Below are 14,914 nucleotides of genomic sequence, written 5' to 3'. Positions count from 1 at the left end.
GAACTCTGAGTTGACCCATTGACTTTGGAGCAGGTGGATACCACACGATGTAAGCTGCTGAAATAAAGCTTTCGCCTATAAAACAATGCGAAGTTTATTGCTAGCTTGGAAAACTGCTGTTTATGGAAAGACATACCATGATTGAACTGTGTAACGACATCTCACAGAGTTAATAATACTCATTTCTGATTTCATTATGCTGTTTTTTAATTTTGAAATTTTTGGCTCCTGTGATGTTTTATGCATTTAATGCCTCTTTTTGATCCCGGAAATGCTCCTGTTAACGCTGTTTGTGATGCAAACAGCACCGGCTGTCTGCTTAGGTATCCTGGGGTTTAGACAGTGTATTAATATCAAACCGCACCTCTATCGATTATGCGTCCACAAATAAATATATGCATGTAATTTCTTTCCCGACACTTTTTTTTATTATTAATAAATAAGGAGGAAATATCGAACGAAAAGAACAAAAAGTAATCGTATGCAGTCAGAGCAGCAAAAGCCCGTGTTAAGATGGCTGCCGTTCGATCACTGAAAACCGGCCTACGATGCACGGCGGAGAAAGTGACGAAGGGCAGAAAAAAAAAATCAGATCCCGCACAATCTTGGTGATGGCGACGAGAGGTCTTTTGAAGCTGTCTGTGTGATTGTCGTAACAAGGGCCGAGTTCCTATAGACAGTTCATGGAGTGTACAATGTAGTCAAGCTTTGCATGAGGTCAATACTGGTGGCGTGAACACTCACCTTCAAAAGCCACGTTTCTATGTCATCGCACCACATGCCACTCTTGACTTCCGTCGTAACTGTTATCGCCTAACACCAGCGATTGTTCACAAAGGCCGCTTTTCCAGTACATTTTGTACATTTTTTTTCTCATTTACACACATCAGCGCCAGAAGTGTTATAGAGGTCTGGATTAGAAACAATAACACAAAATGCAGGACGCGCTCGGATAGGTGCTGGAGCGGTCGCTAAGGAACTGCTTGAAGCACAAAACATCTCAGTACCTCCTGTTTGCTGATGACAGTGGAACCAGAGCTAAAACAGCAGACAGCGTGTGTCAATAATCCCCTGCAGAGAAACAGTTTGCACCATCAGGGAGAGAGGGACCACAGGATGCTGTGTACGCTGATTGATCGTGCACAAAAGTAGACAACACGGCCGTCGTCAGCAAGACGCGTTATGTGCAGAACACACTTTTGACGACATCATCGTCGCCGCCGCCATCATCATCATCATCATCATCATCATCCAGATCAACGTGAAAATCGTTTTTGCCATTGCATATGCTTATAGGTACACACGAATTAAATCACGAGGTAATGCTAAAATTAAAAATCAAATATGATCATATAACAAATAAACCTGCATATTTCTCTAAAATTCTAGTTATAACATGTGAGAATCGGAAGAACACAATTGTCCAATTGCTGGAAGGTATCTGGGCGATGCTACCTTTATTACTCTTCTCAGCTAATCGTAAAATCTACTTTGTAGTCTTCGTGTCTAGTAGTTAAGCATAAACTTGGATAATACTGACATTGTGATGCCTAGCAGTGATGTGAATGTAGATAATCTTCCGGATATGAGTGTGCAACCGACGACGGTTCCGACTACTTTTGTACTGTTGTTTTCCTGTCAAGTCTATATTACTGAGCTAAACACAAGCAGTTGTCGATAAAAATTCAAATGCGATGTGAGCATTTGTTTTGCTAATAGTCGAAAAAGCATTATTTGGAATGGCAAAATACTTAATTTCAGATATCTTTCAAGGGATTTTGATGTGATTTGCTGTGGGATATACTATAATAATTTTTGCCAATGATGTGCTTATAAATCAGTAAGGAAGAAACTAAAACTGATCATTATGAAGCCATTATAGACTTATATGATTGTAGTTATAACAAGTTTGAGCAAGATTTGTCGGATCTGGTTTAGATTTTACAGGTGCTTTTTTAAAAAAAAATATGTTGGACGATTATAAATTGTCATAGAAGGGGGACACGAAGTTAACGACTCGGCACAGAGCTGTGGCCGAGTCGCACATGTTGAATGAGTAATAGTTTTTTTTTTTTTAAAGATAGCTGAAAGAGAAAGGAGGAAGACAATAATTATAATTAACCATCGCCGGCCAGCGCTTCAGAGAGACATGGATAGTGCAAAGACACTTCAAGTGGAGGCTGCTTCTTCTTAGATAGGCGCGGTATTCACATTTCTTTCGTACTTCACAAGTTGAATTTTTTCTTGTATTTTTATGTAGATTTTTATTAGTAATTTGTTGGGGTTTTTGTAACTGTCAATAGGCGCAGTCTAGGCCGGTAGATGGGCCATGGAGACTGAGTTCGAGAATGTTTGGGCCCGGCAAATGCCATTTAGTATTTGTAGTGTAACCCAGAAGGAAGAATTTGCTAACCCAATCTTAACACACATTTGCATGCTACACCTGAATACACATTCATACACCACTTAGCTTTAACATAGAATTGATCATTGTTGCATGGAGCATAATTGTACTTTACTTCACAGAATTGCTCTTTACTTCACGGAAGGCCCTCTCGATGCTTTATAGAAGAGTTGGTGGTGCGCGGACCGTTGATCTTTGTTGCTTGTCGACGACTTTTCCTTCGCACAAAGACCAGGGACACATGTCCTAGGGAATCGTGACGACTATTCACATTAGAACAGTACCCAGTGTTGTTACTCGAGCAGCCATATCCACAGAATAATCCCTCTTCCAAAGCAGAACTGCGACTGGTAGAAAAATAGAAACTCAACACTGTCTTAAGAGTTTGCTGCACACCTGTTGGCAAGTCGTGCTGTAACAATCACTATACCAAGTCCTTGTCTGGTGAGAAATGAACACACACTTACAGCAGAAACTTGACCAGTTAGAGTCATCAAAGTCATTCTTACGACTCGTGTGATACAAGAGCAAGGTGACGAAACGCTGGTTCGAGTTCCAGCACAATGTTAACTCGAGGTTTCAGAACCTTCGTGGAATTTAATTGGTCATTCTTACATCTACAGTCAGCTATTTGTACAACTTTTATAAACCATTCATGCTAGTATAAGACAAAGCCACCCAGCTTTTAATGTCCTTTAGTTACTCGAGATCCCCTTACTGACCCTGCCTTTCTAACGTGCGGCGGAGCCGATGACCTGTTATCTGTTAAATGGTTTATCTGATAGATGTGCATGTCCCGCTTCACTGGAATAAGCAGCCGGCACTAACACGTCCATTGATTACCAATCATCAAAACAGCCCGTCTGTCTAGAGTTGACATCTGTTCTGCTCAGGGATCACGTGGACCGGCATAAGAATATATTGCTCTTTTGTTGTTTTTTTTGTGTGACGACAATAACCTTGTTAATTTTCCCATCTTTTATTCAGCTGAATGTAGCAAAATTTGTAAGAAATCAATATTTTTAGTTAACAACAATGGCGCAGCCATTTTAAGGTTAAAACGAAACTCTCAACAACACTCAGATTATTTAAATATGAACATTGCATCATCTCTCTCTAATCTTTTACTTTTTCAGTATTAGAAAATATTCTCCATATTAGAAATACTCTAAACATTAAAACTAAGATTTTTCTAACCCATCTGCTTATAAGATAATCCTCTCTATCATATAGCTAAATTTAACACATATTTCACTTCCATAGCTACAACTGAATAACATCTCGCAAGACTGTTATACAGGGTGGGCTACTCTGCCACGCTCGGACCAGAGGCGAGCTACTTTTTAAATGGCCCATCCTGTACCAAAGCAGATTCTTTTTTCCCACAAAATCTACGATAATCCTAACCAGAGAAAGTATAAACCAATTAAGTATATGACATTATACATATTCAGATTATCAACTTATTTATTAGAAAAATAGAAATAAATGCTCATTAGGATAAACGTCTCAAAAAAACAAAAAAACAAAACAAAACAAAACAAAACAAAAAAAAAAACAGAAAAAAAAAAAAACAGAAAAAAAAAAACAGAAAAAAAAAAAAAAAATCAAGAAAGATGGTGTCCACACCGCATTTACCTTGTCTTTCCGTTCAAGGTTGGGCTTCAGTGGCATAAGAGATTGTCAGGAAAAATCAGTCAGAAATATACTCCATTGCGCAATAAAATAATCTTTGGATACCATTTAAACAACGTTTAAGTCTTAAAATGCGTATAACTCTACAAGTATATTGACATTTTTGGGTGTACCACAGAAGATATTTGAAGAAATTGCACAAACACTTTACAAATCTTATTCCAGTAAGACACAGTCACTTTACGATTCACACAGTCTTAACACAAATGTCATATTACTCGTCTTTATCTTGCAATACATGGCTTAAAAATAATCAATGTCTTTAACATTATTTTACTTACTCTTCCGACTTCATTCAACCCTTAAGCTTCAAATAAAAACATTACACGATTTCAACAAACTTAACCAAATTTTATGAATATCAGTGAATATCATGTCATACAAGATCTGTTTCTAAGAATCATAGAATATCTTTCTCACACTTTAAAATAGATAATAAATATCAGTGTTTTCAGTATTGTGTTTGAATGTGTGAATGTTTGAATGAATGAGAACCTATGGAAAAACATGCGAAACAGCTGTTTTCGTCAACTTCTTGTAATATTATCTTGTATGCAAATATTTTCACGAACACGAGTCTGTGTGTGTGTGTGAAAGAAATAGAGCGATTCAGCGACAAAACGATGGTAAGGATAAGTGAACAGTAAAGCCGCGGTTCTCAAACGGTGAACATGACTGGCCAACGGAACGGTTGCTGGACAAAAAGATCCAGAGTTGCAAGCTGAGCGTTTCGACTGAAAAAGAAAGATCTGGACGACAAGCTGGGCTTTTGCGTTCAAACTTCTAGGGAGAAGACATCAGTGATTTTCACATCTCAAGTCTTCGTTTGCACATGTCCTTCCATCAAGCTTCAGGCGAAAGAACCACCGAGAGAAAAAGGACATCACCCTAGGAAGTGAATTAAGCCACACAGTCGTACCTGTGCGTACGGAAGAGCAACTCCGTCCGACCTGATAACAACGTAACGGACAAGTTGTTCTGGGCAACGGGATCGGTGCTGCGTTCCATGCGAAGATCGTCAGGCGTCATGGCGACCCTTCGAGGTGCACCTTCCTCGTACTCCTCACGTCGCGTACCGGTCAACAGGAGATCGAAGTCTCAGAACAATATTTCTTCAGCGGCGCAACGAGAGAATTCTCCATACGACGCCAGCCATTGGGCAGACACGTGACCGTTGTGTGTGTGTCCTGCGAGACTAAGACTCCACACAGCAAAAGCTTGAACACAGCTAAATGGCGTGTGCATGAGGAGTGTACGGGAAGAGTGGGTGACAGTTAATTTTAAGGTTAGATCTCGCTCACTAGCTATCTAGACTAGAAGCAAGGGAAATAATTAGGTAACGGGGCGACATTGAGAACGAGCTAGAAGTAAGGAAACAACTCAGTTACAATTCACCTGTTCTTGTGTATTCTTTTTTTTTTTTTTTTTGTCGTTTGGTAATAATAATTAACGTTCTTTTAAAACACTAAATTGCTTCGTGTTTTCATTGGGGTTATGCGTGCTTGGGGGCTCGAGCTAACTAAAAGTTGATAATTAATAAGCAATTTAGTGTGGTAGCACGCGGGAAGTGTCGACGAGAATTTGGTGGGGGTATAGACGATGTGTTGGACGGTGATAGAAATCGTACCCCCTACCAAATCTACGGACCCCGCCCCAGGTTTGCGACATATGCTAACAAGGGGGGCGCGAAGGTGGTCATTTTTTAAGTTTCTTATACCGGTATTAGTGAAATTAGCTTACATTGCTGGCTAAGGGGGGCGTGCGGACGTACATTTGTTCGTCAGGGGGGGGGGGGGTGTCACAAGTAAAAGGTTGAGAACCGCTGCAGTAAAGGGTTAACAGAAAATGCATGAAAAATAGAGTTCTTTTAAAATCATTGCCGATTTGTAAGACGTGCGCGCGCGCGAACACACACTCACACTCATCACTACCAAAGCATGAAACATGCATCTTAGGCTGAAACAAATGTTACTATATTTAAACAGTTTCTACAATGTTTATATTTGACTAGAGCTCAGTGAAGTTAACATAAACTGCTGTTCAATTTTTGAAACGGATACGTCCTTTTGCGAGTGATGAGTGGTGGTGGTATGATGATGATGACAATGACGATGATGATGATGAAGACGACGACGACGACGACGACGACGATGATGATGCAATTTTAGGCTGATTTACAAATTAGTTTTAGAAATCATTGTTGATTATACGCCTCACTGTACAGCTGATAAATCTCACTGTAGGAAATGTAATCATTTGAATGCAATTCAGGAAAAGGATGTTATATTGATGTTACATTGTGATAATATTGCCTATGTTGTTGTGGGTCACACACACTGATGTCACAACGTTCAGTTATTTGCGTCCTTTTTTCGGCACTGCCTTTATCATATACGATGATGACTAGTAGTGAAATGTTATCATGTACTATTTTCATTTCTACGATTCCACAATCTGAAGGTACACTTCGCCAGTCTACATAGTGACTACACAAACTGGTGGTAGACACATGGCGAAATCTTAGCTACTACAGCAATGACCGTTTTCAGATCAGTGAACCGCGCACTGAAGTTTTATGTAGCGATAGAGAAAACGCACGACTGGACCCACGTCAGGTGTCACAACCAGAGCGACAAACACCACCAGGCACACCACACCGACACCTCCAGTCACAATGGCCGACGGTCGCCAGTCCTGGGCGCTGTTGTACTTGCGAGTCTGTTTTGACAGGGCACTCTTTTGCAGCAACAGCTCCTTTATAACCAATTCGGCCTTGGCCTCAGCTGTGTGAGAATGGTTCGCAGCGACACACGAACAGGCACACCTGTTGCTGGCTCGATGCGTCTGTCCTACACTTGGCTCCTTAGAAGACGTTCCTTGTGCATCCTCATAAGAACTCGATGTTAAAGATATAGGAGGCAGAAAGGATAATGTAGTTTGTGTACCCGAAGGTCCTTGTACCACTACACGCTGACCTGAACACAGAAAGAAATAAAGCGTTGAGTATCACTGGTTCTTATTTATTTTAAAGTATACAACATATGTACCTACCGCTCAACCTAGAGAACCTTTTCTCATAACAAATCGTGAGTGTTATATCACTAAGAGCATCGTATAGCTTGAGTAATGGCAAAGGTTGGAGGAAATATTACGTGAGGAATAATTTACGTAATGGGTCGGGTCTATAACCGTTTGGTTACTGTGCCGCATTCCTGGATATTGTACAAGTGGGTCCAATAACAAGCTTTGACCTTTGATGGTGTGCATGGCATGAATATCATGACGGGGTACCCTCTGGACAGTTCAATGGATCACAAGAGGCAGGGCTCTAGAGTACATTAATTTTATTAACGTGGGCGCCATTTTGTTCGTAAATGTGTGATGGGCTGTCAGGCAGACTGAACCAAATACGCACTGTCGCATACCCTTGCTCACCACTAGAACCTGGGTTCTTAAGAGCTAAGAGCATACTCCTCACTAGCAGAGGCGGCGTTAGGACCACGCGGGGCCTGGGGCCGACCATCTGCGCGGGGCCGGGGTAATGGAGTACGTGTATCAATATCCCTATTGATATGATGCCGGAAGCACTGATTTATATACAGTTAGATAGGCTGGATCAATTTCGCGAAATAACGCACGAATTTAGTGTTGTAATTGTTCGTAACCTTTGCCACCGTTTGTGACAGTAGCGGTTTTTTCTTAAAGCGAAATAATATGGTGACGACAACTTAATAAACTGCTTGTTATTATTGTCGGGTTTAACGTGAAGACATGGGTTCAATAATTTGCTTCATTAGAACTTAGAAGTGTTTTCTGAACGTCAATTGTTTTGTCACAACTTGTTTAACACAGCTGGCAATAATTCATAAAGATGACCTCGGGGCTGAAGCACGGGGCCCCTTCGAGAGCGGGGCATGTGGCGGCCGCCCCATTTGGCACCCCCAAACGCCGCCGCTGCTCACGAGTGTGAGTAGGCGCTTTACAAATTTTGCATTTATTATTATACAGTAAATATCACGCAAAATAATCACCGTTCTATGTAATAAACACCCCACTGTGTGAGAGATCTACTACTACACATTCAACACCCCTCAATGGAATGAGGGCCAACTGACCAAAGAAAGCTTTCTAGCGGTACCTGTAGTTGTTAAAGTCATTTCGGAAAATGTCTAATGAAGGGAGTGCTACTTTGTGGCTTGACACCCCCCCCCCCCCCCTCAGCTCACTTTCGTCCGTCACGTTTTTTATCTTGTTTGATTCCTACTGGAATTTCACTTCTACCGGCTTGTGCACAGATGGACATAAGTGGTACTGCAATGCATCTGACTGTGTGGAGTATCGTATTTCTGTGTGTTAGTGTCCGTGTACGTGTGACGTTTTTCTCTTCTCAAAGTGCGACTGGTCAAACTGGCGACGTAGCCATGCTGGTTTACACTTGAGGCTGTCTACTATCGTTCCGACAGAAGGCCACACAGGCCCCTGATGCCAATTTATGTGACATTCCAAAAAAGACCGGAGAAAAAAAAAAGAACTGAGAGGATCTTGAAGAGCGATAAGAAACAGACTGAGAAGGAGAGGGTGTCGACATACATTACCAGCCATCAGCCTGTCCAATGTGCTCACTTCAAAATAAACAGGACGAACTATCTGCACTGATTAAATTTGATGGGGACTACCGACGTTGTGACCTCTTTTGTCTCACTGGAACATGATTAACAGATGAGGTAACATTCGAACTAGAAGGATACACAACGATTTGATTTGACAGAAATGCACAAGCAACAAGTAAACATCTAAAGGGGAGGTTTGTGTATGCTTGTAAGTGAGAAATAGGCTACGAGCTACACAATATGGGAACAGTAAAGTACTCCCCATTATGAAATACTGACAGTGTCCTTCAGGCTACACTAACTCGTGAATTCGGCCAAATCACTGATACTAACCTGTGTGCCCGACCCAGACTTCAATCTCGCAGCTGAGCACATCGCGGACACATACAATCAAGCGGCGACGAGATCAGTAAACCAGCCTGTATTTTTGCTCGAGGATTTCAACCGCTGTGATGTCAGTAAGCTGCTTCCCTGTCTACATCAATACGTCATATGTCCCACCCGCCTTGACAGAACGCTTGACAGGTGTTTTGATTATGTGCTGGATGCTTATATTTCAAAGTGCCGGCAACCGCTTGGCAGATCAGACCACAACCTTGTTCATCTGCTACCCACGTACAGACAACTTCGGCGCGAAAAGCCAACATACTGTATTAGGAGCTGGACATTTGAAGCAACTGAGATGCTTAGAGGCTGCCTCGAGGCCACCGACTGAGATTTATTCTTCTCTAGCTGTGGAGCCAGCCTTGACTGTCTGGCAGACACGATCACATCTTATATCACCTGTGAAGGGTCTGTCATCCGTACCTAGCAGACTTGCAGCTATCCGAATAACAAACAATGGCTGAGTAAAGAGCTGAAACACTGTCGCAATGAAAATAAGATAGCTTTTATGCAGGGAGACAGAGCAAAAGAAAAAGAGGAGTTCAGAGCGAAAGCAAAAGCATCTAAGGTTGAATGCAGAAAGAAGGTAGAAAAGCGATTTATGAAGGGCAATGCAAGGGAAGAATAGAGGGGCCTAAACACCATGATGGGTAGAAAACAAAAGAAACAAACAGTGAAGTGTGCTGACCCACTCACGTTTGTTAATGAGCTCAACACTTTCTACTCACGATTTGACGTGAGAGACTTCAGTGAGGAAGTCGATAATGTCTGCTCTTCACTATCGGCAGCCTCTGTCACAGTCTTTGAAGGGGATATCATCAGAATTCTTTCTCATGCTAACCCACGTAAAGCCTCTGAACCTGACCAAGTGAGAGGCAAGGTTCTAAAGGAGTGTGCTAGTCAGCTATGGGGTGTCTTTACCAGACTTTTCCAGCTTTCCCTTGACTCTCAGTGTCCCCCGCTTATGGCGCACATCAACAATCATACCAGTGCCAAAGACGCTGAATGCTACAGACTTAAAAGATTGTAGGTGCCCCTCAAGGATGTGTGCTTCCCCATATCCTATTCTCTGTATTCGCAGATGAGATCACTATTAACAGTGCTATTCTCAGACTTGTTAAGTATGCAGATAACATGGCCCTGGTGGTCTGCTTCAAAGACGAGCAGTCCCTGTCACAGTGCCTTTCCTGCGTGGGAGAGCTGGAGGACTGGTTTGACCGCAGCTTTGGGAGAGCACACGATGGAAGAGATGGCAATACCCCACCTCTCCCCACTAATCCAAATGATGATGATGATGATGATGTAGTTTTATAGCGCGCCAGTATCCGCATCACAAAGATGCGCTCAATGCGCGGTGATCCCAGCAGCCACCAAACTGCAGGTCAAATGAAAACTTCAAAGTTTAAACAAGTGAGTCTTCAGATTTTCTTGAAAGATCCAATACTATCAGACTCCTTGGTCGAGAGGGGAAGCGAGTTCCACAAAAGCGGGGCTACATTGGAGAAGGATCTGAAACCCGCAGTCTTCTTATTAGCATTCCCTGACTGAACACTCGGTCGTTCAAGTCTGAAGTGTGCTGCTGAACGAAGGTTCCGCTGGGGTTGGTAACAGCGAATGAGTTCTTGCAGATGCAGGCGCAAGGTCGTGAAGACAGCCATAGGTTAAGGTTAACAATTATGCTCAATTCGCTTCTCCACAGGAAGCCAATGTAGGTCACGAAGTACAGGAGTAATATGGTCAGTTGTTTTCTTTCCTGCCACTATCCTCGCAGCCGTATTCTGCACTCGCTGTAGCCTCGACAACTCGCTCTTTGAAATCCCCCAGAGGCAGCTGTTGGCATAGTCTAATGTAGAACCGATGAGACACAGCAACTGCATTTGCAGTCTTCTTATTAAGACTGGGTCGGAGTCGTCCAAGAGTGCGGATATGGAAATAACATGCCTTGACTACAGAACTGACATGATCAGACATAGTTAGAAGATTGTCAACATAGAGTCCAAGGTTCCGTACGGAGCTGGAGAGAGGAATTCTAGCTTGACCCACTTGGATGGAGTCTAGAGAGACTTTACTAAGGCTAAGCTTGGAACCACATAGCATCGCCTCTGTCTTCTCATCATTAAGCTTGAGTTTATCCTCAGCATCCATGACTTGACCTCTAAGCAACAATCTTCTACAGCACAAACTGCCTCACGCACCGACTCACTGTCAGTACTAAATGAAAATAGAGTTCAGTGTCATCTGCAAACATCTTACGGTTCACATTATGCTTCTCAATGAGAGGACCAAGCTGAGATGTGTAAATAGAAAATAGAACCGGGCCAAAACAGAGCCCTGCGGGACACCGCACAGCAGTGGAACTGTCACTGAAGAAGCTTGATTGACCATCACCCTTTGTGTGCGATCACTGAGGTAGGAATGGAACCACTGCAAGGCGGAACCACCAATGCCCACCTCCATTTGGAGACGAGTCAGTAGAGTGGAGTGATCAATGACATCGAAGGCCGCACTCAGATCAAGGAGGACCACAAGAGTCACTTTCCCTGCATCCGCACTGCACAGAAGATCGTTCATAAGACGCAGAAGGGCTGTCTCACAGCTGTGCTTGGGTCTATACGCCGACTGGAATTTATCCAATAAGCTGTAGCGGTCCAGGTGGAATGTCAACTGCTGAGGAACGACACGCTCCACAAGTTTCGAAACAAAAGGCAAATTCGAAACAGGTCTATAGTTTTTACACAAGCTAGGGTCCAAGTTGTGCTTCTTTTAAGATAGGCTTGATCACAGCTGTTTTAAATTGTCTGGGTACAGAGGCAGAAAAGGCTAGCATTGACTATGCGAACTAGTACAGGAAGTAGAATGTCAAGGTGCTGGAGAAGAACACTAGTGGGATAGGATCATCCACAGACGTGGTTGGGCGACAACGCCGAACTAATTTCAATAGTTCATCCTCTGTCACTGGTTGAAAGTTAGAGAGGGGCATGCCACAAAACAAGTCACTGGTTTGCTCCACAGTAGCAACCGAGTCACTGAAGCTGTCCATGATGGTCTTTATCTTGTCTTCAAAGTAAGCACTTAGTGTACTGGCAGCGATCTGATCATCCATCTCTGGAAGAACAGGCTGAGTCACATCTTTACCCAGGAGACCATTCACAACTGCGAATCAAAGGACAGCAGGTACAGAGGGTTGCCTTGATACAGTGATAGACGGAAGAATATCCTTTAGCGATCACATGAACCAAGTGCGCAAAAAGGCCAAACAAAGATTGTATTTTTTGAGAAAACTCCGCAGCTTTAACCTCAGCTCTGGGGTGCTGGAGACTGTTTACATGTCTCTTGTTGAGAGCGTCCTGACATTTCACATTGTCGCCTGGTATAGTCACTTCCTCGCAAAAAACAAGGCAAAGCTGGCCAGAATCATTCACCAGGCAAGTAAAATTACTGGTACACCACAACTGTTACTTTCTGACTTGTATCTTCATGCAGTCAGAAAGATGGAACATAACATCATTTCAGACCAAACACACCCCCTTCATCCCAAATCTCAGCTGTTGCCCTTGGGCAGGCACTACAAAGCGCCACGTGCACGAAAAACTGCCTACCAGAGTTCCTTCGTACCAGCAGCCATCACCATCCTTCCTTCCTAAATGAGAGGCATAAGGACTCGTAGTACTTCCATACTACCTGGCATCCTCCTTAGGAGATTTCACAGAGAGAAGGTGTAGGTGTGCATGTGTGTTGAATGTCTTGTATCGGTATCTCTGGCAATTATCTTGTGTTATGCTCATATTATGCTTGTATATGTGGTTGGGCTTGTGAGAAAAAGAAAAAATTCTGTCTTTTCTTTCCTCGGATATAGAATAAAATTTGATTTGATTTGATTTGTCTTTAGAGAGGCAGATGTAGCAGAGGTGGTGCTTGTGGACGAAATACCAGACACAGCTGATGTGAAAGTTGATGTGAAAGTAGCAACAGCTGACGTAGATGATTCTATAGTACCAGCAGCAGCAGCCGTTGACATAGTTGATGTACTGGTTGCAGCACTGGAAACAACAGAAGTAGCTTTCGAAGTTATAATGGACGCCACAGACGTAGAGGATGGCGTAGTACCAGAGAGAGAAGAGGCTTGTATCGTGGTAGACTTCACAGAATTAGTAGCAGCAGCAGCTGACGTTGACCTGGTAGTCCCAGAACTGCTTGATAATGGGGCTGCTGGAAAGAAGACGATGATACTTTCATACCAGTCTGCACTCACGACCTCACAGAATGACAGTAAAAAAAATGTGAAAACTGTAAAGGCGTCGAGATGTTTAGAAATTTTGGTGACTGTTTCTGAACATTTCATTAAATTAAATTTGCCAGTCTTCCGTCGATTGGGCCACGCAAGTTTGTCGGTGGCCCATTTTTGCGACTTAAATTTGGCTTGCAGACTTAAATGTCAAACATTTTTGTTATGAGCCTAACAGCAGTTGCATGTTACTATATGTTACACATGTAAGTGTGTCGCGAAGAAACTAACCTACATTAATGGCTAATCGATGTACAAAATTATTCATTTAAAATGAGTGCGTTTAATTCCCAGTAAAACATCAATTATCAATTCAAATATTCTCTGTTAATTTTGCAATCTGGTTACCTTTTAAAAGGCTTTGAAAACAATGGTTTCGCAAAAAAGACAAGTAGTTTCTTTCACTTTTCTGCAAATCTTTGACCAAAACGTGTCTAGGGTGGCAAGAGCGAGGTTTATTTCTTTGTAAATCCGTTGTCACTGCTGCTCGGTCTGGCCAAAAAACGACTGCTCCTGACGCTGTCAGGTTGAACTTGGGGGCTTGGTAAAGCTTATATTCATTCCAAGCTTTTTTCTTTTCAAGGTGTTTCTTACAGGACAACAGGAGTGCAACATTTTTTCGTTATGATTGGGTTAAGCTCATTTTAAAATAATAATTCCCCAAATATAAGTAAATAATTAAAATATAAGTACATCCACTGGTGTTTGTTGCCATTATCTTTAAAATTTCCTAAATGAGTACGAACTCCATCTGAGTGTCGAAGAGCATATTCAGCAACAGCACATTGTGTCCTAATCGGTCTTCAATTGCATTTTTTCTCTTCGAATTCAGTTCATACACACGATGCTATTTTTAGAAATACCACTCCTGCGTCACGTCCTGTTTTATCTATAAATCCAAGTATGATTAAGAGAAAAACATTAACATCATATTTCTCTTACATAAAATACCACCGGAATGTATTTCTTATACTTTGTGCTCTATTTCTAGCGATTTTTGCTGAGAATTCGTGTTGTCCTTTAAATTTGCAGTTTTGCAGAAAGTCTTTCGCTGAAATAGGGCTCAAACGTTTTGAAAAAAATGAAAAGCAAGTTTTTTCATGAATGTTTTTAAGACGAAATATAGATCAGGTTTTTAAAAGCAGCATTTTCTAAGATAAAGGGAATTTATCAAACATCAAAAATGAGAGATTAGCATCTACTGTGCCAAAACTGCGTTGGGATACCTGTAACACAGAACTTCCCAAAGCTTGTTTTTGCAAACTTTCCTTACCTCCACATGCTTCTGTACTCTGGCAGAGGTAAGAAAACGGATTGTCGCAAGACCAGTCTTGCAGTCTATAGGTCGTGTCGCCGGATACCTTGACTTTTGTCATGGCCACACAGGCCTCAGTCTTCTTTGCCGCGCTCGACCATAGTCCATCAGGCACTGAAGCGTGTGTAGTTGTCCACTGATAGGCGCCTTAAAGCAGTAAGAAACTTCTGTCAGTTAGTTTTGTCATTTAAACGGCACTCGCTGCAATACCGACTGACCGA

The 14,914-nt window shown here is 42.2% G+C and overlaps 1 protein-coding gene across 1 annotated transcript; it reads right to left on the bottom strand.

Moving 5' to 3' along the window:
- Positions 1-6,005: 6,005 nt before the first annotated feature.
- On the bottom strand, positions 6,006-9,912 carry LOC112559549. Its single transcript, XM_025230881.1, has 2 exons — positions 9,822-9,912; positions 6,006-7,074 (listed from the first exon to the last, which is right to left on the bottom strand). The coding sequence occupies exons 1-2, from the start codon at positions 9,910-9,912 to the stop codon at positions 6,650-6,652; spliced, it is 516 nt and encodes a 171-aa protein (XP_025086666.1). The 3' UTR covers positions 6,006-6,649.
- Positions 9,913-14,914: the final 5,002 nt, after the last annotated feature.

The sequence above is a fragment of the Pomacea canaliculata genome, linkage group LG3 (genome assembly GCF_003073045.1).
Source record: "Pomacea canaliculata isolate SZHN2017 linkage group LG3, ASM307304v1, whole genome shotgun sequence".
NCBI lineage: Eukaryota > Metazoa > Mollusca > Gastropoda > Architaenioglossa > Ampullariidae > Pomacea > Pomacea canaliculata.
Note: the sequence above shows the minus strand (reverse complement) of the source record. Positions and strands in the feature narration are given on the sequence as shown.

Coding starts and splice junctions, on each gene's coding strand:
- LOC112559549 (XM_025230881.1), bottom strand. CDS start 9,912: ATGATATCCCCTTCAAAGACTGTGACAGAGGCTGCCGATAGTGAAGAG. Junction 7,075..9,821: donor GAAGTCTCTCACGTCAAATC/GTGAGTAGAAAG, acceptor TTCTGTGTTCAG/GTCAGCGTGTAGTGGTACAA.